This window comes from Bos mutus, chromosome 13 (genome assembly GCF_027580195.1).
Source record: "Bos mutus isolate GX-2022 chromosome 13, NWIPB_WYAK_1.1, whole genome shotgun sequence".
Lineage (NCBI taxonomy): Eukaryota > Metazoa > Chordata > Mammalia > Artiodactyla > Bovidae > Bos > Bos mutus.
This window is the reverse complement of record NC_091629.1, coordinates 62,406,412-62,430,825: the sequence shown is the minus strand read 5'-3', so window position 1 is coordinate 62,430,825 and position 24,414 is coordinate 62,406,412. Positions and strand designations below refer to the sequence as shown.

Sequence of the window (24,414 nt, the reverse complement as noted above, 5' to 3'; positions counted from 1 at the left end):
CAGCCATCCTCATCACTTGTGTTACCACCTGAGTTCCACCTCCTGACCTCCGCCTCCTGTCAGATCAGCAGAGGCATTAGATTCTCAAAGGAGTGTGAACCCTACTGCGAATTGTGCATGCGAGGATCTAGGTTGCGCACTCCTTAGGAGAATCCTCCAGAAACACCCGCCCCCCAACACACACTGGTCCATGGAAAAATGTCTTCCATGAAACCGGTCCCTGGTGCCCAAAAGGTTGGGAACCACTGGATTAACAAGATAAACTGTAATTCATTTCAAACTTATCATCTAGTTTATCATTTCCGTTAATACACTTTTTAAAAAGAACCCAGAGAATAGAATATTGCAAGAAAAGCTGAACTCACCATCGTCCTCCCAGCAGCTCTTTGCGCTCCCTTCTCTCGCGCTGCTCCCGGGCAACACTGTCTGGTCTGAGGGCAGGTCATCGTCTGGCACGCCGCCTTCACAGTCGGCTGCATCTGTGATGCTTTCTTCTTCCACAATGTGGAGTTTGTCTTCATCGTCTGAATCTGAGTTTGTTTCTACCACAGTATTATAATTTGTAACTGTAATACAAACAAGAAACAATCAATCAAAACCAACTAGTATAAAAACCAGTTTTTACACCTTAGTAAAAATAAATTTTAAGAAGTGCTTAAAATAGATTGTCACTCAATAATAGTTTATTTTAGACTGTAAAATGTAAACAACTAATGTATTTGATAACATGCATACATACAGCACTCACTAGATACACAAAAAAGGCAAATAATAGTAGCCATGCTTAGTGAACACTTAATTGTATGTACAGGTGTTTTATAAAGAGTAACTCATTTGATTCTTACAGCAACATTTTAGCAACCGTACGAACAGAGGACCTATCTACTGCCTACTGCTTATAGCCCTATTTTACAGAAGTGGGAACCAAGACACAGGGAAGGTCACTTGTCCATCTAGGAAGTGGCAGGGCAGGGATTTGAACCCCAGGAATCTGGCTCCATATTCTGTGTTCTTAAACATTCCATCAAACATCTTCTCCAGTATAGCAAGTTTATGTTATATGATACTGCTTATACGGAATGAGAGCTTCAAATCTTTCAAGTACTACCATTTAAGAGAAGAGTTCATCTTCCCTAATAAAACAGCAGTGCAACATCAAGTTTAACAGTATTCTCAAGTTGTCAATTAGGTCCAGGCATTTTCATTAATCCCATACCAACTTTAGAAAGAATCGCCCAATATTACCAAATTTCCACATAATGCAGACATGATTTAAGTGACATTTATATGTAAGTAATGTTTATATGTGAGTCATTCTGAAAAAAGAAACCTAATGTTCAGTTTTCCAATGGGCATCCTTTCTACCTTTTCAATGAACTTCAGTAAAGTTTAACACCAGCGTTATAAAGATATATAATTATTCTGAATGAATAATTCAGCTCACAGAACCAAAACAAATAATATAGTCCAGTCAATATTTTTTCCTCCAGAGTCTTTGTAATAGTCACTCTAATTGGATTAATTATTTAGAACTTCATTGGATATGATCACTGGAATAGCTCTTTTCAACGATCTGCAGGGTGATTCTTACTTGCTAAAATTTAAGGGGACAAAATAAGCTTTGTTCGTGTAGCCAAACAATAATCACTTTCAGTTATTCTTTCCATTTTTCCCTTAACATTTCCAATCATTCTTGAAAGAAGATAATCACCCAAATGCTTAAATGACATGCATGTAAACACACACAGACACACACACACGCAAGAACACAAAAGAAGAAACACAATCTAAAAGTAGGGACGTGTATGTCAAGGCAGGAACTAATAACCAAAAGTCTACAAAACTGCTCTGACAGACCTGAGGAAGACCCCTCTGTCCAAAACAGTGCCAGAGGTACCCTTCTACTCACATTAGGAACTCTTCCATATCTGAGGAAAAATATCAAGTCTTGTGTCTTTAATATTTTGGAATAAATACATTTTCCCAGATCGTTCCCCAGAGCAAATAGTTTTCTCTCTAGTTTTAATTTAAAAGTAATAATGTCACTGTAAAAAATTCGCACAACACAAAACATGTAAAATTAGTAAAAGCCCCTCCTCCAATTTCTCCTTCCTCACCCATTCTTTCAAGGTAACAATACAGCAAGGTTTATTAATTAGTTTATGCATTAGGTGGACATGGTACTTGGAGAAGGAAATGGCAGCCCACTCCAGTATCCTTGCCTGGAGAATCCCGTGGACGGAGGAGCCTGGTGGGCTGCAGTCCATGGGGTCGCAAAGAGTTGGGCACGACTGAGTGACTACTACACACACAGACATGATACTAAGTATTTTATATGATGCTGCTGCTGCTTCTAAGTCACTTGCAATGCTACAGACTGCAGGCTGCCAGGCTCCTCTGGCAGAGATTCTGTCCACGGGATTCACCAGGTAAGAATATTAGAGTGGGTTGCCGTGTCCTCCTCCAAGGGATCTTCCTGACCCAGGGATCGAACCGTCGTCTCTTGTGTCCTACATTAGCAGGTGGATTCTTTACCACTAGTACCACCTGGTACCACCCATTTTATATACTTTATACTATTTAATAGTAACAGACCTCACCTTATACTCTCTTATTTAATATAAACCCTATATATATAAATGTATGCATGGATATCTAAACACATATGGGGTCACATTATACTGTTTTGCCATGTAGTTTTTGGGCCACGTAATAACATATCCTGGAAACTTTTCTATGTGGGGATCTATTGAGCTTTATCACTTTCCTCTGGATGGCTACATAGCATTTCACTGTACAGACATAATCTAACCAATCATCTGTAGACAAAATTTAGTTTTTTTCTAGTGTTTAAGCATTGTAAACAATGTAGTAATAAATTTTCTTATAAGTACATCTTTGGACATTCCTTAAATACATTTGTCAGATACACTGGTAGGGGTGGAATTGCTGAATCCAAGGAAAAGTTACATTTAAGTAGCTATTAAAACACAGGAATTCCTTCTACTCTAGTCACATCACGAATAAAGTAAATTGTGAACCTATGTGACAGGTAAAGAGTGTGATTCTCAAAGAACAGTCTACAGCTGGAAAAGCGTTTCCCAATGAGAGTAAGCATTTAACTGAGAGTAAGATACAAATGTGTGTGTTTCTAATTTTACTTATTTTTGGCTGTGCTGGGTCTTTTTTGCTGTGCATGGGCTTTCTCCAGCTGCAGGGAGTGGGGACTACGCTCTGGTTGTGGTACAAGTGCTTCTCATTGTTGGGACTTCTCTTGTTGTGGAGTATGGTCTCTAGGGCACGTGGGCTTCAGGAGTGGTGGCACATGGGCTCAGTAGTTGCAGATCCTGGGGGCTAGAGCTTCAGAAGTTGTGGTTCATGGGCTCAGTTGCCCCGAAGCATGTGGGATCTTCCTGGATCAGGGATCAAACCCATGTTCCCTGCATTGTCAGGCAGGTTCTTTACCAATGGGCACCAGGGAAATGTGTGGGTGTGTGTGCGCTTGAATGAAAGATCTTACTGACAAATGATGCAAAACGCTATTAGTCTTGTTTTTACTTTCCAGGGCTCCTTATTAGTAGCCTACTGAAAGCCTTACTGAAGTCATTTAAAGTTGAGACGGTATATAAAGGCATTGATATACCCCAAACTAAAATCTGAACACAGCTAATGTCTCCTGAGGATTAACTGATTCTTTAGTCCACTAGACCTGGCTGCCACGGAAGGTCTGGTTCAGTGCAAAGCTCTCACTGTGCTTGGACATTCATCAGTTCAGTTCAGTTCAGTTGCTCAGTCATGTCCGACTCTTTGTGATCCCATGAATTGCAGCACTCCAGGCCTCCCTGTCCATCACCACCACCTTCACTCAAACTCAAGTCCATCAAGTCGGTGATGCCATCCAGCCTCTGTCATCCCCTTCTCCTCCTGCCCCCAATCCTTCCCAGCATCGGAGTCTTTTCCAATGAGTTAACTTTTCGCATGAGGTGGCCAAAGTACTGGAGTTTCAGCTTCAGCATCAGTCCTTCCAAAGAACACCCAGGAGGACATTCATAGATAGCTGAAATTCCTAATAATTTCTAAAAGGAGGTTTTAGTACCCTTTCAGTGTCTTGCAGTGGCCATGGGTTTGCAGTGATGCTATTCTTGCCTTTTAATACAATATACTCTAGTTTAGCTTTATTATTATCAATTCTGTTGGCCGTAGGTGGTCTGGTTAACTCTAGATTGTATATTTACATGTACAGTTAAGAGTATTTGGGGCTTGAAAATTTTCCAAAAATTGGTCTTTAAGATACACACACACACACACACACATTATGGTTTAAATATTTACTTGCATGCTTCATAGTTTTCAGTAAGTTCTTTTTACTCTGAGCTGTTTCATTCCATCTGAATCAACTGTAGCCTGAAGTCCTTTCTGTGAATATCTGTCACTTTCTAGGGTTCTAGCAAAACTTCTCCCTGTGCCCCAGGAGAAGCTGCCTTTGTAGTTTGGATGACTACAAGCCACATAACAAAAACACAGAGACTGCATATATTTTACTGTTACCTTGTGAATTTCCCCCAAGTGTGTTTTGAATAAGTGGAATAAAACTTGAAAAATCCAGAAAAGCAATATATTTTGTTAACGAAAATGGAAAAAAAGACCAATAAGCCTTCTCACTGTCTTCTGCTTCACAGTCACTTAGTGGAGAGAAAGTAGTGAAAATCACTTATATTAATTATCATAACTCAGATAACACCCAAGCCTGTGTGTCTGGATCTATCCTTTGGTGGATCCACAGAGCTAATTTCAAACTACGCAGCTCCCACATCAGAAACGCAGAGAGAGTAATGCAGGACCTTTATGAACTGTAGAACACAATGAGTGCAGTGATCTCAACTGTCTGCCCATCTATTCCCATATCTCTATGCTGCGTGCAACCTTCGAACAAAAAGTAATGAAATATAGTTTTTCTAAAGAGAAGCATTTTTAACAATCACAGGTGATCATTACCTCTCGCTTTTGAGTTTTAACCAAAATAATAAAATTTTAAGAAAGAAAATATAAAGGTTTTAAAATCTTTAAATATATAAAATTATATAATTATATCATATAAATATACACAATGTGAAAGTTAAATTTCAATAAAAATGGTAAAATTTTCAATGCATTCCAGAATGCGGTAAGGATATGCTGACTCTTGGTGGTGATTCTTTTGTGTCATTTGCTAGCATTAATGCCAGATTTAACAGTGTTTCCCACACAATGTGGTTGTGAGGAGCTAATGACTGAGAAATGCATTGTGCTTGGAACAGTATTTTATCAGCAGTAAAGACTACAGAAGTATCTGCTGTTACTCTCAGCAGCAGTGGCATCTCACTGAACCTTTACAACAATTCCTAAGAAGTAGGTACTACTACATCTTCCTTTTATAGACAGAAAAGGAAAAAGTAGCTGAGTAACGGTTCTGAGGTTAAGTAGCTACTAAGTTGAATAGCTGGACTCCGATCCTGGTCTGCCTGATTCTACAACCCATATACGTTTACTACTAAGTATAAAGCCTGCTGGCTGAAGATTTCTGCACTAGTGATAAATATTTTTAAACTTGTATTTCTGTGTCTAGCCTATTATGGGGCCCTGTAATTCCATACTTAACAATTTGCCACTAAAAACATTTTCAAATGACTCAAAAACTTTAACCATTAGAATCTCAATATAACCAACAGTATCCCATGAAGTAATATCATCATTATAATTAATAAGCCTTTACAAGACTTGCACATATTATTTTCAATACTTGATAGCATGTAGTATTGTATCAAAGGTGCTCATTAAACTCTATGTACCTATTTCTTAAGTCATGTACAATTATAATAAAAGAATTAGCTAAATTAGATGAATGAGGTTCAAGAGCTGAGCAATACAATCCCAACTTCCATCACAAAGGTAAGAGAAAGATATCTGAAGGCTTTATAAATAGAAGCCCCACCAGACACTGTTTATAATCATGCTGCATAGCAGATTAGGTTCCTTCCTGTATGTAAAGGGGAGGCTGGCGGGGTGGGAAGAGGAGGTGGGGTGGGTCAGGTCTGACTCACAGGTCTTCGGTTCCTGTCAGGTTACAGCAGTGGCATGTGTTGATTAAAGCCACAGGCAAAGGCCACGTTTTGACATATTTTCTGATGTACAAAGGCATTTTTCCTTCCAGAGGAGAAGTACATCATGGTGAACTACATCCCACTCCTTCACCAATCCCCAAACACACACATCTGCATGGCAGAAAAGAAAACTTCTCTTAGGAGAAGACACAAGACTGGTCCTTAAAAACTAATAAACCACTTCTAGCAAACTGTTCTACGTACATCAGTCTAACTTACTGTCATAATTTAAGAAAGACCTAGAAAACAAGTACACTGAGTCACGTATGAAGCCATATTTCACACGTGTCTGCACTATGTTGAGAGCAGCACAATTCAGGCGGGAGTGCTATGGAACAGACTGGAAGGTGGAGACGCTGCACAAGTACTTTCATTACTGCCAACATCGCTGTGAGGAAAATACCAACACATCGTGTATTCATACTCCTCTTGACCTGAGCATAGTCCCTGACACACTCACTGCCTTCCCCTTCCACAGAGTAGGTACAGAATTATTTGCTGAACTGAATGTGAGCCCACACTTATTTATTTCTCAAGGAAGAAGTCAGTCAGTATATTTAAGTTCTACCGATAATTCAGGAAGATAAAGACAAAGCTGCAATGATAATCAGATAAAAAAATCTTGTCAATTAACACACAACATAGAAAGGAGAGGTCATTTGACAATTTTAAGGTCAGAGAAAATTTGTGCAAACAGCATGACTCCAGGAAAGAGGAGTGCTGTCCATAAATACTACATTCAATATTTGTCAATCTGGCTTTTAAACTAATTTATAGATAATGTTAACTTACTATCTAGATGTATTTTACTGCACAAAGTTATGATGAGTATGCATATTTAATATAACATACAAGTAATCTAATAAATGGGCTTCCCAGGTGGCTCAGTGGCAAACAATCTGTCTGCCAAGCAGGAGATGCTGGTTCAATCCTTGGGTTGGGAAAACACACTGGAGAAGGAAATGGCAACCCTCTCTAGTATCCTTGCCCGGGAAACCCATGGACAGAGAAGCTTGGTGTGCTGCAGTACAGGAGGTCACAAAGAGTTGGAGATGACTGAGAGACTTAACAGAAATGTAATAAATAATATACAAAGTGTAATTAGCTAATTTTAAGTCCTTTAAAAATAGAAATCATAGTGATTGTAGAGTGCTCTAAACACTGAACATGCGAGATTTTACTAAACACTAACGGTTTAGCAAATTTGGAGGTAACTTATTTCAATTCCTCTCTAGGTACAATCTTTCTTAAGAGTACCCAATAAACAATAATCACAGACTCTTTTGACATTTTCAAAATAATTTGATAAACATAATTTCAACGAAAGTCAGTGATTCTGAAATTTACCCCTGCAAAAGGGCTGGTGGTTTACAGGGCCTCCAGATACTAGCTATTAATAGACGGACAGCTGAGAGCCACATCAGCCGGAGGGAGGGCTGCTCCCACGCACAGGACCCCCGTTCTTATTTTCCCCTCTCTCATTACATAGAAATCACTGCATATTCAGAGGATCTGTCTTTGGTCCTCTCTAGTTCTTATTTGGGCCTTTCTCCTATTCTCCATGGGTCCCTCTGTCTGTATCTCTTCCCAAGTTAACTTCCCCTTTTCCTGCTTTATCAAAACTCCCACTCACTCAGGGAGCTTAGTTTAGCCAATGTTTGTATAATTTACTATAATGTTGGCAAAACTGTTAAACAGCAAAATTCTCAGCAGATTAAGTTCAGTCCCAGGAACAGGTGAGGAATGTATATAGACTAAAATAATTCATGCTAAATTATCAATTAGTAATAGTTCCTTTCACAGGTAAACTCTACATTGATAAAAAGGATGCTTTTTAATTTATATGACTTGTTACTTATGTAATACATGCAGTATGACAAAAGTCAATGTGAAGAAGGGATTTAAAATGCATACATAGAAATTATTAAGTTAAAAAGTAGAAAAGCTATATAATCAATAAATCAATCCAAAAGCCAGATCTTTAAATAATTAATAACATAGACAAATCACTAGCCCATTTAACACTAGAAAAAAATTGAGAGGCACAAATATTCAATATTAAAATACAAACAGAGAAGTAACTAACATGACTTACCAACTAAACAAGAGGAATTTAAGAGACAAACTTTATAAATATTTTGCGCAAATCTAAGCAAATAAATTTGTAAACATGGATGAAATAACTTTCTCGGAAACTGAAAATGATTATAGCTATATTTATTATTTGATAGAATTTATAAAATTATAGAAGAGAGAGCCAAGGTAGACAGACCATAATATACATTTGGGAAGATATCAAATAGTTAACCATAAAGTGCCATATGTTTTCCTAGGTGAACTTCAGGATCTTCAAAAGACTGATAATTCTGTTGCTTTTTCAAAGGAGAGGAAAATGAAGAGTCCAAGTTCTTTTTATGAGGCCAGCATAATAACAGTCAACTAGAATCTGAGGATGGAGAAGGCGATAGCACCCCACTCCAGTACTCTTGCCTGGAAAATCCCATGGATGGAGGAGCCTGGTGGGCTGCAGTCCATGGGGTCGCTGAGGGTCAGACATGACTGAGCAACTTCCCTTTCGCTTTTCACGTTCATGCATTGGAGAAGGAAATAGCAACCCACTCCAGTGTTCTTGCCTGGAGAATCCCAGGGACGGGGGAGCCTGGTGGGCTGCCGTCTATGGGGTCACACAGAGTTGGACACCACTGAAGCAACTTAGCAGCAGAATCTGAGGAAGACCACACTCTTCCCCTCCCCACATTCCACCCAATAAAATCAGTCTTAATGGTAATCACTGATGTAAAAATTCCAAATAAAATATTAAATCCAGGATTATATTAAAAGAATAAAGCAAGCACTACTCAACAGTAAGAAATATATGAAATTCACTACATTAACACAATAAAGGAGAGACAATATGACTTGTATAGAAACTGAAACACATCTGAAAATATTCCCTCTTCCTTGTTGATAAATGCTTTTTCATAAAAAGTAAAAATGAAGTTAGTATCCTGATAAACAATTATGTATTGGGAGGCATTTTTAAGATAAAGATGTTTAATGTCATTAGAAATTAGCAGTATTCTAAAAGAACAAGCTGATATTTTAAAAGTATGAAAGAAAAGCACAAATAATAGAAAAGAAAAAGCAAAATTATTATTGTCAGGTGATATGAAGATGCTTCTTTATGGAGAATGCAAGAAAAATTAAGAAATCATTAGCAATGAGCAAATTTGGTAAATAACTAATTATGAATTTAATAGGAAAAAATCAATAGCTTTCCAATAAATCAACAATAACCTGCAAAAGACATAGCAAAAAAAAAAAATTCTACTACTATTGATAACTACTCAGAAGATAACACCTATAGGAAAAAAAGAAGCCTGGAGAGCCAGCAGGGAGCTGGCACACTCAACGAGCATGGAAGGATGTGGGTGAATGAAGACATCCCTCTCTGGGGTAGAACGGTTTCATATGGTAAAGATTCAGTTCTACCTAAAATAATCTACAAACTCAATGCAATTCTGGCCCAAGTACTAACATGTTATTCTAGATTCTAAATCCAGATGATCTGGACCAAATGATTCTAAAGCTTACAAGGAGATACAAGAGCACAGTCTCTGGAGTCAGACTGCTTGGTCCTAATCACAGCTTCCTCTCTTATCGGTTGTGTTGCCTTGGGCACATTACTCAATCTTCTCATGCCTCAGTTTCCTCATCTCTAAGATGGGAATGATGATAGCATGTCCATAATAGAGTTGACATAATGAGAAAAAAACTTATATAAGCAAAAACTTCATACAGTACTGCACATAAGTGCTCAACATATGATATTATTATTATTTTCTGGGAAATAAACAAAAATATTCAGGAAAATTCATTAAACTAATAGTTCAGTGATAGAGAGGCTTCCCAGGTGGCACAGGGGTAAAGAATCCGCCTGCCAACATAAGGAGACACCAGAGACACAGGTTCAGTCCCTGGGTCAGGAAATGTCAACCCACTCTAGTATTTTTGTCTGGGAAATCCCATGGACAGAGGAGCCTGGCCTGGCAGGGTACAGTCCATGGGATTGCAAGGAGTCATACACGACTGAGCGTGCACGTATGTGCGCATGCACACACACACACACACACACACACACACACACATATGGTGGTGGTGAGGCAGGAGCAAATGGAGTTCCCAGGCTGAGCAAACGGAGTTCACCCCCTATGGACAGAAATTCCGTAACAGAAGGATAAATGGAAGGATAATCTGAGTCCTGCCCAGATACAAGACAGAGACCACATATTTCTCATTCTTGAAGTCAAGGAGACCTTCCCAACTAGAAAGCTCCTTGGAGGTCAAAAGGGGAGTGGTGTCAGTCCACCCACAGCCTCTTCGCTGGAATCCATCTTGGCTGAGAGATGCATGCACGCCTATGAGAGGACCCTGAGGTAAACCAAACACTGACTCAGACCCAGGCAAGTCAAAATGACTAGCCAAAGGAAACGGGAAGAAAGGGCTCATGTAAGTGATTTAAACTAGCACAAGGGTGTGACTCTCAGTCTGCCCAAGTGTCTATCTACATGCACTCTTCTTCCTCTAATAAATACTTTACTTGTTTCACTACTTTCTGTTCTTGTGGGAATTCTCTACAAAGCAGAAAAGCCAGGGTCTTGTCACTGATCACCAGTCTAGTGACTGGGATTCAGCACTCTCATTGCCATGGCCCAACCTCAATCTCTAGCCGGGAACCAAAACCCTGCTTCAAGCTGCTGCAGGGCGAGGCCACTGGAGATCGGTGGCAGGAGAACATGGATGAGCTGTACCACACAGGAAAGGAATCTCGAAGCCATAGAAATGGAAAGATTTACACCAGCACAGGGGCAGGCAAGCAATCGATGGACCTCACAGAATCCAGAAACAGATCCCCAAACATATGGTGGTCTTGCTCATCAGATTCCCACCTCACAACTTTAACCAAAAGGAAATCTGCATGAGTCAAAGATTTTAATCAACAACTATTAAACCATAAAAGTAACAGAAGAAAGCACAGGCAAATCCTTCTACAGACTTAGTACAAGGAAGGCTGTTATGAAACAGACTCAGAGAATGAACTTATGGTTGCCGGGGGAAGGATGGAGGGAAGGGATAGATAGGGAGATTGGGATGGACAGGTACACACTACTGTATTTAAAATTAATAACCAACAAGGACCTATTGTATAGCAAATAGAACTCTGCTCAATGTCATGTGGCAGCCTAGATGGGAGGGGGGTTTAGGACACAACGGATATATGTATGTGGACAGCTGAGTCCCTTTGCTGTTCACCTGAAACTGTGACAACACTGTTAACTGGCTACACCCCAATACAAAATAAAAAGTTTTTTTTTTTTTTTAAAGAAAGGCTGTTATAAGCATAACACAAAATCCATGATTATACATAGAAAAATTAAAGTCAAAAGACAACAAACTATGAAAAATGTGCACTACATGCTACCAAAGGTTGATTTATTACACAATCCTTAAAAACCCATGAGAAAATGACCAACCAATAAGAATATGCAAAGAAATTCACACACGACAGCAAGAGTGGCCAACAAACATGTAACAAGAACACTCAACTCTGCCAATTAAAGATGCGCGTGCGTACTCAATCGTGTCTGACTCTTCATGACCTCATGAACTGTAGCCCACCAGGCTCCTCTGTCCATAGAATTCTCCAAGCAAGAATACTGGAGTGAGTAGCCCTTCAGTGGGAGAACATTCCCTTCACCAGGGGATGTTCCTGACCCCAAGGACTGAACCTGGGTCTCCTGCATTGCAGGAGGATGCTTTGCTGTCTGAGCCACCAGGGACGCCCGTCAATTAAAGCCGTATTTACTTTAATCCTATGTTGTTAACATATCATTACTTCTATACAGAACTTCAACTCTCTTGCCTTTCTCTGACTTCAAAGCCCCTATTTTCATTAAATCTCACTTTTCTAGACTCTATACCTCAGTCCTGCTTTCCTGCAAAACCTCCAGAAAACGCTGCCTACACTTGTCTCCGATGTCTCTTTCTATTTGCTTTTATCTTGTCAGGACTGTAAAAGATGCTTACACTGTTAAATCCAATGACAATCGAGCCTCATGTTACACGACCAAGTAGCAGCATTTGACATAATCTGTCACCCTCTCCCTCTTCAAAGCCATCTTTTTGCTACCCTCTTGGTTTTCCTAATGCACTGCTGCTTTTCAGTTGCTTCCCTTCATCTCCCAACCTCAGTCTCTCTTAGGGCTCTAAACCCGCTTTAATACCCGAGTTCCAGTTTCTCTTCTGAACTCCAGACTTGCACAACCACTGCCTACTTGATGTCTCCACTTGGATGTCCAAGGGCAGACATGCCATACCCCAGGTCCAACTCTCGGGCCTCCCCTGGTCCTCTCCATTTCAGTCAATGGCAACTCTCTTCTTCCAGGTGCTTGGGCCAAAATCCTTCATGTCAGCTTTGACTCCTATTTTCTCTTATATTCCACATTTAACCCAGAAGGAATGTATCTTAAAATACCTTCAACATCTGACCACTCACTCCCCTACCCCCACCACTCTCTCCAGAACATTCTAACAGGCCCCCATCAGGCCTTCTTCCTTCCTCCTCTGCCTTCTGGCAGTCAGTTCTCAGTACAGCATCCAAACAACCCTCTACAGCATCAGAGGAACCCTGTCACCCTTCTCTCAAACCATGTAATGATTTCCCACCATATCCTCTGTAATTCAGAGGCCCTTCCGGAGCTGTGCCCCACCTGCCACCTCCCAGACGTCACCTTTGCCTTCACGCCTGCTCCTTGCACTCGAGAGGCACTGGCCAAGGTGTCTGCAGTCATGCCGCTCCACCTGGAATGCTCTTCCTGCACGGTTCAGCTTCACCTCCTCAGAGAGGCCTTCCCTGGCTGTGCTGTTTACACACACCCCTCTTCCTGTGATTTCTTTCTGTTTAAAATACTTATTGCCAACTGCCATAATATTTTACTAAAATTGTCTCTTCTCAATTGGAGTGATGGGAATGTAAAATCCATAGGGGCAAGATTTTTTTCTGTTTTGTTCACTGCTGTGCTTCCCTGTAACAACAAACTGTTCATTAACTCATGGTGTATGCAGAGGCTAAGGAAACAAGTACACGCTTACATGTTGTGTGAATTTGGCAGTGTTTACCAAAATTTTAAATGTTTACCTGTTGATCCAGTAATTTCTTGGAATTTACCCTATAAATTAGCTTACACAGGTGTGCAAATATGCATACATGTTTCTCTCCAAACTTGTTTTTAATTGTAAAACACCTGAGCAGCCACACAAAGTATATCCATTTGTACTAATACAGAAGAGTCCTTCAAAATAGTCTGATCCCATTCTTGTAGAAAATAGACACAGAGCATATACACATGTATCTAAATATAATTCATGATAATGTCTCGAAGGACATACAAATGAAGAAAGGGGGTAATGAAAGAGTGATCTGTTTTTTTCTACTTCACTCATTCTATGAGACTGTTTAAATCTTTGTATTACTTAAATTTTTTAAAAGATAAATTTTAAACTTGCAGGGGAAAAGTCTGAAATAAGAGCAGCATATGACTGCTAGTGGTGAACATCAGAAAACTGAACTGGGATCAGGGAAACATTTTCTTGATATTTTTGTTATTTAAATTTTAATAATAGTAGATAAGTATGATTAGAAACAGCATGAAATTTTAAAAACAGGTTAAAAATAATGTTTAGGAAGAAAATAAACAAGTTGTAAATATACATCTTGTAGATTTTGAAATAAAACAACTTCTTATTAGAAAATAATAGCCCTACTTTTCTTACATATAAAATATAAAAGACGGCTTCTGTTTCACAGTGTGAGTAGCATTCACCTTTTTAAATCTATAGTTACATAAAAGTATGAAATCATGTAAAATGAAAAGGAAGGTAACACTTGCAGAGGGAGATAAGTGAACACTCAGCCCAGCACTCCCTGCCCTTCCCTGATGCCCAAAGGCCACCATGCTCATGCTGTTCAGGCGCCCAGGAGGCCCTGAGAGAACACGCGCCTCCCATCATCAACGGCAGCTAATGCTCCCAAAGCTCTGGTCAGAGGAACACACACATCCATACACACAATCGTTTGTTTAACAGCTTCTGCTACATGATTCTAAGTTTTTCTCAATTTACAAAAAAAGTTTTAAGACATATATTGTCCTCTACCAATCCCAGAAGGCACTTTTTCCTTGACTGGTTTTGAGACTCATCCATTTGAGGCTGAACTGGTTATGAAAAATAAGATGAACACATAGGACAGGAATTTTATTCTAAATCCTTCATTTAGGTTTTTCAGAAACCTTTTAACTAGTAATATAGTGTGTTTAACTGAAAACTTTTGGCCATATGCTGGACACCACTGCTCACAATGGGAAAAGAAATCACAGAAGTGCAAGAAACAGGCTGTAGCCCCCAGGACAGAGTCTGAGGCTGGGTCCTCACTGGCTTCCAGGGGAGGTGGAACACAGTAATCCAACCAGGGCTCAAGGTACCCAAACTTTCCTGAGGGCATTTCAGTTACTAAATCCTCAAGTTTAGCCTCATAAAGGAACTCTCTTCACCCCTCTATGGACTAGACATGGAATAACAAAGATCATACTAACAAGAGTTGAACTGGAATTGATTTCTTAATGAAGAATTAAAAACAATCTGTAGATAACTACATTTTAGTTTTACTGAGATCTTCTAAACATTACATGATATAAGCTTGTGACTTACCAAATTAGGAAGCAGACTAGTTCTTCTGACCTAAGTGCTCCAGAAGGTGGAAGAATGAAGACATATGTTGTCTACAGTCTCTGCTTTTTGAGATATGTGCAATATTTACAAAACATGAGTGATATATATATTGAATATTATGATGAGAAATGTGATGGCAAATAAGTGCCAAGAGTGTATGCGTACTAAGTCACTTCAGTCGTGTCCAATTCTTTGCAGCCCTATGGACTGCAGCCCCTCCAGTCTCCTCTGTTGATGGGATTCTCCAGGCAAGAATACTGGAGTGGGTTGCCAGGTCCTCCTCTAGGGGATCGTCCCAACCCAGGGATCAAATCCAATCTTTGATGTCTCCTACATGGCAGGTGGGCACTTTACTACTGACCACCTAGGAAGCCCAGAAGTTAAGAGTGATGGAATAAATAAATACTACAGGATTCCCTATATCACTGAGTCTTAAATCTTTATGCCTTGATAATAAGCTACTAAAATAAAATTGTTAATACTTCTGGTTTTTAATTTGAAATATGTTGAAAAGTTAAATGGATTTGGATTTTGTACCAAAGAATTTCTAGTATTTGGTTGTACCCGTTTTGAGAAGCAGTAGAAAGGTAACTATCTTTGGAAAGAGCCTTTTCAGAAAATAAATAATATCTAGTAAACAGGAAGATCATGTGAATTCACTACACTTAAATTTTCATATGAACTTTACCTTAGCGAAGAAATGAGCTTAGTGGTCAAAGAAATAGAGATTCTAGGAAAAACATAATAAATGGAAACTTTAAGATCATATACAGAAACAGAAAAAGGGGTATTTGGTATTTTTAAAGTATTTAAAAGACATTATGTATACCTGTGGCGGATTCATTTTGATATTTGGCAAAACTAATACAATTATGTAAAGTTTAAAAATAAAATAAAATTGGAAGAATAAAAAAAAAAATAAAATAAAAGACATTATGACCTATTGAATTTCTACTGCCAGTGAAAAGGTAAGCCAATCAAATGTAAATAGTTTTACAATCTGCCTCAAGAATACTACATATTCAGTTATTTTATAAATGTAAATTCAGTTAATCTGTATAAGAACCATATGAAGAGTTATTAATATTCTTAGTGAATAGATAAGAAAACTGAGACTTGAAGAGGTTATGGAATTGCCAAAGGTATACCAGTTGTTCTGGAACCAGGATTTCCAATACAAGCTGTGTGGTTCTGGAGATCCTGCTCTGAACCTATATATACTGCTTCCCCAAGCAAGCAGAATGATAGCACCAACAAATCCTCACGAACCAGGAGCAAAGACAGGGTCATAATGAATTATTAAATACTTCACTGACAAGCATTTAATCAAATCTTTCTGACCTCAGAATCTCAGAAAATAAAACTTAAAAATATCATTATTCATCTTTACATCAAGAATGACATTTGAAGACACAAATAATTACAAAATGGCAGTTCAGAGATTGTTTTATTTTCTCGATTTAAATTTCCATTGCACATACCTGAATTCCAAAATCCTATGCACAGCAAACAAGGGCCTCCAGACTGAATGTTATGGCCTCCAATATCTCTTATCTTTATCTCCTACCAATCTGCCCAATATATTCTATTCCCTAGACATCTCTGATTATTCATGCTCCCCTCTGCCCCTTATCCTCTACTGCCAAATTTCTACTCATTTTTCAGAACTTACATCCAAGCCATCAACAAATCCTGCTAGTCATACCTCTCCATGCCCTTCACTGGATCCTACAGGACCCGCCTCACTGGAACCCTTGCCTCCATCTACCCCATAGCAGCCACAGCGGTATTTTCAAAACACAAAGCAGAACACGCCACTCTCCTTCTTGGAAACTTTCAGTGGCTCTTCCATGATCTGTCACGGCCTGCAGGTTCTGTGTGTTTAGGCCCACACCTTCTTCTGCATGATTCTTACACATCCTCACTAGACTATCATCTTGTTCCTGGCATGTGTCTAGCCAGCCTTGTGCTCTCCAAGCCCTTGTCCTTGCCTTGCCCTCTGAATGGAGTGATGCTCTGCCCCCAGCTCCTTCCACAGTGACTCTCTTCTCCATGTCTCCATCCCAATGTCACAGCCTCAAACCCTCCCATGACCACCCAACCTAACCTGCTCCACCTGTGTTCTCTCTCATCATCCTATTTCTTTCAGAGCAACCAATCTGTAAATCTCTGAACTGTTTAATTATTTGTTTATTTTCTTTCCTTTATATTAGTTTCCTATTGCTGCTGTTAATAGATTACCAGAAACTTAAGAGGTTCAAATTACACATTTGTTATTTTATAATTCTGAAGTCAGAAGTCCAGGATGGGTCTCGCGGGTTAAAATCACGGTGTTGGCAAAGCAAGAGTCTTTCTGGAGGCTCTGCTGCTGCTGCTAAGTTGCTTCAGTTGTGTCTGACTCTGTGCGACCCCATAGATGGCAGCCCACCAGGCTCCCCCGTCCCTGGGATTCTCCAGGCAAGAACACTGGAGTGGGTTGCCGTTTCCTTCTCCAATGCATGAAAGTGAAAAGTGAAAGTGAAGTCGTTCAGTCGTGTCCAACCCTCAGCGACCCCATGGACTGCAGACTTCCAGGCTCCTCCATCCATGGGATTTTCCAGGCTAGAGTACTGGAGTGGGTTGCCATTGCCTTCTCCGTCTGGAGGCTCTAGGGCAGTGTATTTTCTTGTCTTTTCCGACTTTTAGAGGCTGCCACATATTCTGCCCTTCCTACTTCAAAGAAGCAATGGCAGCAGAGACTCTTTAACATAACAACATTCCAACACTGACCCTACTTTTGTCTCTTATCTCCACTTTTAAGGGCCCTTACCATTGCCTGGTGGCTCAGACTGTAAAGAATCGGCCTGCAATGCAGGAGACTCGGGTTCAATCCCTGGGTGGGGAAGATCCCCTGGAGGAGGAAATGGCAACCCACTCCAGTACTCTTACCTGGAGAATCCCATAGACAGAGGAGCCTAGTGGGCTACAGTCAATGGGGTCGCAAGGAGTCAGACATGACTGAGTGACTAACATACCATCAGGACCAACTGGATAATTCAAAATAGTCTCATTTTAATATCAGCTGATTAGCAAGCTGAATTTTTTCTGCTACTTTAATTTTTTTGTCAAGTAATGTGACATATTTACAAGTTCTGGGGATTAGGACACAGGCATCTTGGGAGGCCATTATTCAATCTACTGTACTTTCCCACTAAAGTGTAAGCTCCACAAGGGCAGACATTGTCTTGTTCAATCCAGGAGTCTAGTTCCAAGCATTACAGGGCCTACTGAAAGCATTCAAGAAATTTGTTGAATTATTTAAAATGCTACCGCTTTGGTGATGTTCTTAACTTGTCAAGACTCTTGTTTTAACCTCTGTGATCTTATAGAAATTTTTACACTTCCTGTGATAGTGTATACATTCCGTTATGTTTTCATTAGGTTCACATGCTTACATCAGGTCTTTGGTTACATGTGAAGTGTCCTGATAACATAAATGGTTAAGTGCTGTGAAAGAGGTATTCAGTCAATGATTTTTAAAGTGAAAGAGACTTTAAAAGTTTTCAAAAATTTGTTAATGATTTCGTAATTGTTTTAATGATTCCCTAATAGTGTGGTATATTCTAACAATGTGTCAATAAAGGATCACCTTGCTATGAAATGTATGTTAATAAACTTTAAACTTGAAAAGGATTTGGAGTATAAGTCTCAATCCAATATTTTATATTTGAAACCCAAAGAAGCTAAGTAATTTGTCTAGTTATGCACAAAAATCATGAATCTGGCAAAAGATCCAGTGAAGTTTCTATAAGAATCCACTTCCTGAGGCTGCCATGAAGATGAAATGAATGCATTTAAAAGGACATAAATGCAGGACCTAGCACAGAGCAAGTGCTCGATAAATAATGGGGTCAGTAGATGCTTTTATTGGCATGATTATTATCATAAACATTATATATTTCCAATCTCTCAATAACAGAAATAATTTATGCAAAGTAGACTGTCAATGAATACTTGAGTTAATGAATGATTAAAATATAAAATACAAATAAACAAGGTTACACAATTTTTAACAAGCTAATGCTTTGCTTCTTTCATAGGAAAGGACAGGTAAACGAGAAAAAGCAAAGCAGCAAAGGCATATCAGTATCACACTGACCTGTGTCATGATGCCTCTCCAACCTGTCCTTACTAATGGCACTTGCCCTCCTCCCTTATCATCTGTTTCGGCAAGGGTACAAGCATTTATATAACACTGCTAAGGTGCTATGTCATTTACCTTATTTACTCTTTGACATCTGCACTGATAAGAAGGCAGTGGTGGGTAAAACTGTTGGTTCTATAGCACAATTCAAAGCAGTAGCAACAAACCGTGTATCTTTGTGTCTTTCACTGCCACTCATTTCCAGTTTAAAAATAATTGCCATTTCACTTAAGAAGGCCTTCATGAAGTAGTAAACATCATTTTATTAAATCTGTATCCTTTAGTACAGGTCTTTTAAATATTCTGTATCACAAAATAGGATGTACACATAAAACATTTCTGCTGGATACCAAAGCATGCAATTGTTTTGAGTTGCCAGCTAAACTATCTGCTTTGTTCATGGTATAGCAATTTTACTTGAAAGAACAGCTAATTATTATTTAAAGTTCAAGATAGACCAATGGATTTTAATGTAACAGACTATGAAATTCATTATATGGTTTCATATTTCACCCACATTGCAACTAAAGAGTTGCTACTTGATGAATTTTGGTGCAATAATCAAAGAATATCCCCAATTATCTGATAGAGCTAATTCCAACTACATAACTGTGTGAGGCTATATTTTAACATACTTTAACCAAAACAATTTACAACAGATTGAAGGCAGAGCAGAAATGTGAACCCAGCTACCTTTACTGTTACTAAATATAAATTTTAAGTGTTTTATTAAGAATAATAAGTATTTTAAGTGTTTTCAGTTTTAATTCTGAAAATAGTAAATATTAATAAACATAACCCACATAAATAAAAGAACTTTGAGGTATTCAAGCATTCTGAAGAGTGTAAAGGGACCCTGAGATCAAAAAATTTTGAGAAATGTGCTGTTTAATAAGGTACCCACTAGTCACATATTATTTTTCATATTAAAATCAATTAAACTTATAAATAAAATATTAATTCATACCAGACTCAGCTCAAGTGCTCAATAACTACATGTGGCTAGTGGCTATTAGAATATAGAACATTTCTATCATCACAGAAAGTTCTATTGGACAGCGCTTATCTATAACTGTATTTGGGGTCAGTTAATCAGCATCTTACTAAATATCTCTGGTACAATTCTTTCAATATTTTCATACCCATTTTAACTCTAAAAAGAATATATATCTAAACACTAAAACATTAATATCTCTTCTACATATAGATGACATGGTAATGTTATACACATGATACTATATTGTAGCCCATAATGCCTTAAATATACATTACTAGAAATTATGCTGAACAAGAAAGATATCTGTTCAACTGAATAGTTATTAACTCAATAAATATTTATTGTGGGTTTTACATAAGACAAGCCTATGTGATTATTTATTATCTTTCATATTTCAATATATTCCTGTCCAAATTTATAAGCACTGGGTCTCAGTATTTTTTGTTTTTGTGTGTTTATAATAAACTATTTTGTCAAGGGTCAAGTTATGCTGCTTCACTTTATTTTCATAACTAAGGATTTAAACCCAGTCCTTCCCTCTTATTATCTATTGATCATACAAAATAGGTGTTATAGTTCATAATCATAAACCACTAATTATGACTTTCATGTTTTCCAAAGACTTCTGTACATGTGGCTGAAGAAAGCAGTTTTTAAAGTTATATTAAGTTATAGTAAACAATGAAATTATTAAATTTGTTTTGAATGAATTCCTATCACCTAGAGTTTATAGAAGGCTTTTATCTCCTGTATAGTGTTGTCGGATTTCTAACTTTAAAAAATTTTAGCAGCTAATTATTTTGATTTGACAATCCTTATATCCTACTAAAAGCAGGGAATGAAATTTGGGGAAGCTTATTAAAGTTAAAATTTTAAATACATTTTGTTTAAATACACTTTAAGTTTTTACATATTAAGAAAGCTGCAAAGTACTTTGGAATACCAAGAAGCTTGGGCGGGCCTGTATTTGTCCTCTGTTCCTCCTCACTCAGTAGATAAGAAATTTACAGTGTAGTGGACATTGCCTCTTATTTCCTGTTTAGTTTAAGGCAGTGCTCCCTGGCAGGCAAGACATTTACAGGGAGGAGGAGAACAGGAGAGATATGCGGGCTTCTGGCCAGGTAGGTACTTCTCTGGTCAATGACTGAGACCTGTACCTGGAACTAGGTGAGAGATTAGCTGTTTGCATCTATACAAAAGCCCTCTTCCATTTTAGGACTATGTATCACCCCCTTCATACACCCCGTGAAAGATTCTTTTTGGAGAAAGAAGACAATAGTTTTTCTTAAATCTTCTTTTTGGGTGAAAGAAGCAAAAACATGATCCATAAAACAAACATACTCTTTGTACAGTATAGAGTAGGTACTAATTTGGGGCTTACAAAATCACCCCTCCTCCATGCAGAAGAATGTGTACCATAAATTGAATTGTAGGAATTTATTTCTTCAATAAAAATAAATAAAAATAATTACTATTTAAATTAAGTAATTTTTGTAAACTATAAACTTTATAATATGCTAGCTCCTTAAGCCTGTTTTCAATTTTGTCTTGCTATGTAAGTTCATTCTAAACAGTGTTTCTGTAACCAGAAAGGCTTATGATCTAAATAAGAGCTAACGTATTTTCATAAACTGCTTTATTTTCCATATAAACTGTTTGTATCCTTATGCAGCAAATTATTTTCCAAGAAACATTAATCCATGGTTAAGAGTAAAAGTTTGACACTATATTGGCAGAGGTAGAATTTTTTTAAAGTAAAATCAGATTTTATGATTCAAATTGGCTTGTTAAATTTTAGTATGGAAAAATTAGGAAACAGATAAAAGTTATATGACTACTTATTAAACTGAAAAAAGAAATAATGTTTACGAAATTAAAATCATGCCTCTATACAGTAGCAATCTAAAATACTATGTTAAAAAGGTAGTATTTAGGGGCTTCCCTAGTGGTCCAGTGCTTAAGACTCCACACTCCCAACACAGGAGGCCCAGGCTCGACCCCTGGTCAGGGAACTAGATCCCATATGCCGCAACTAAGAGCCCTCAGGCTTAACTAAGACCTGGTGGAGCCAAATAAATTAAAAATAAATGAAATACAAAATAAAATAAGGAGGCAATTCATTAAAAGAAGCCATAAAGGTTAATCTAACAATGTAACAGAGACTTTGGGGTCCAACTGATTTGAGTATAAATCATGGGTCAAACACTCAATGGGTGGTGGTTCTTGAGTAAGTTTTCTTCTTAAGTCTTGGTTTCCATACATATGACACAATAATAACTACTTCAAGGCTGTTTTCAGGACTGAATTAGTCAATTTCTATAAACTGCTTCATACAGTAAAGGATGCACAGTAAATAATTAATGAATGATCCTACACATCACACAGTTTCCCCAGGACACAGATATACTTGCAAGCATTTTACACTGATTCACTTTAGTAATCCACACCTGATATATTTTATTTAAAAAATTTTACTACGTCAAATATCACTTAGAAGTTTAAATAGGAATACGACCCAGCAATCCCACTGCTGGGCATACACACTGAGGAAACCAGAATTGAAAGAGACACATGTACCCCAATGTTCATCGCAGCACTGTTTATAATAGCCAGGACACGGAAGCAACCTAGATGTCCATCAGATGAATGGATAAGAAAGCTGTGGTACATATACACAATGGAGTATTACTCAGCCATTAAAAAGAATACATTTGAATCAGTTCTAATGAGGTGGATGAAACTCGAGCCTATTATACAGAGTGAAGTAAGCCAGAAAGAAAAACACCAATATAGTATACAAACACATATATATGTAATTTAGAAAGATGGTAATGATAACCCTGTGTACGAGACAGCAAAAGAGACACAGATGTATAGAACAGTCTTTTGGACTCTGTGGGAGAGGGAGAGGGTAGGATGATTTGGGAGAATAGCATTGAAACATGTATAATATCATACGTGAAACGAATCGCCAGTCCAGGTTTGATGCATGATACAGGGTGCTCGGGGCTGGTGCACTGGGATGACCCAGAGGGATGGGACAGGGAGGGAGGTGGGAGGGGGGTTCAGAATGGGGAACACGTGTACATCCGTGGCAGATTCATGCTGATGTATGGCAAAACTAATACAATATTGTAAAGTAATTAGCCTCCAATTAAAATAAATAAATTTATATTAAAAATATTTTTAAAAGTTTAAATAAGAAAATTAAGATATGGAGCCTATTATACAGAGTGAAGTAAGCCAGAAGGAAAAACACCAATACAGTATACTAATGCATATATATGGAATTTAGAAAGATTGTAACAATAACCCTGTATACGAGACAGCAAAAGAGACACTGATGTATAGAACAGTCTTTTGGACTCTGTGGGAGAGGGAGAGGGTGGGATGATTTGGGAGAATGGCATTGAAACACGTATAATATCATATATGAAACGAGTCGCCAGTCCAGGTTCGATGCACGATATTGGATGCTTGGGGCTGGTGCACTGGGACGACCCAGAGGGATGGTATGGGGAGGGAGGAGGGTTCAGGATGGGGAACACATGTATACCTGTGGTGGATTCATTTTGATATATGGCAAAACCAATACAATATTGTAAAGGTAAAAAATAAAATAAAAAAAAAAGAAAATGAAGATACTTAAATTAAAAAAGTCATATGCAATTGCATAAGACTATCAAAAACAGACTCTCAGAATCCTATCAGACTCTTTCCCTTAAGTATGAACTCACTCTACAGTGTCCCAGACCGCTTCATTGACTTTGAAAAGCAAGTGTTTCAAATTTTGTATATTTCAGATGGGGGATAAGGAGGGAGGGATAGGGGGAGAGGAAGGAAGAAAGGGAGGGATAGAGAGAGAGAATGAGAGAGGAGGAGATTGAGACTAAGTCCTATAATACAGACTGAGCCCCTGGATCAATCAATACCCTGAAGTCGTCACCTCTTGTTTTAATGTTACACGAGCCAATAAAATTCATTCCTTGCCCTCCTCCCGGCTTTGGGCTTGTGCCTACTGATTAAGTTGGGTATCTGAACTTACAACCCAATAGTATTTATTAATAAACTAGTTATGGGTGAGAATACACTAGGTAGACAAGACGTAGGTTTTATTTCTATAACATCCATTATAATTCTTTAGTGAATGATGGTTTTAGCCTTTGTACTCAAGACACTGATCCCCAAGCCTGGAAGCGGCAGCACTATTGCACATATCCCTGAGATGTAACCATGGAATTCCTTTCTGAATTAAGACCAGGTTGCACATACCTGTATGCATCTGTTTTTAACCATACACTTTGATA

General features: G+C 38.3%; 1 protein-coding gene across 6 annotated transcripts in view; it reads right to left on the bottom strand.

The window, feature by feature from the left end:
• Positions 1-24,414, bottom strand: part of ZEB1 (zinc finger E-box binding homeobox 1) — a 196,856-nt gene that overhangs the window by 53,385 nt on the left and 119,057 nt on the right. For all 6 annotated transcript variants that reach the window (XM_070381866.1, XM_070381869.1, XM_070381867.1 and 3 more), the window contains exon 2: positions 366-566. In XM_070381866.1, the coding sequence (XP_070237967.1) occupies positions 366-566 (201 nt within the window). The remainder of the gene's footprint in view (positions 1-365; positions 567-24,414) is intronic.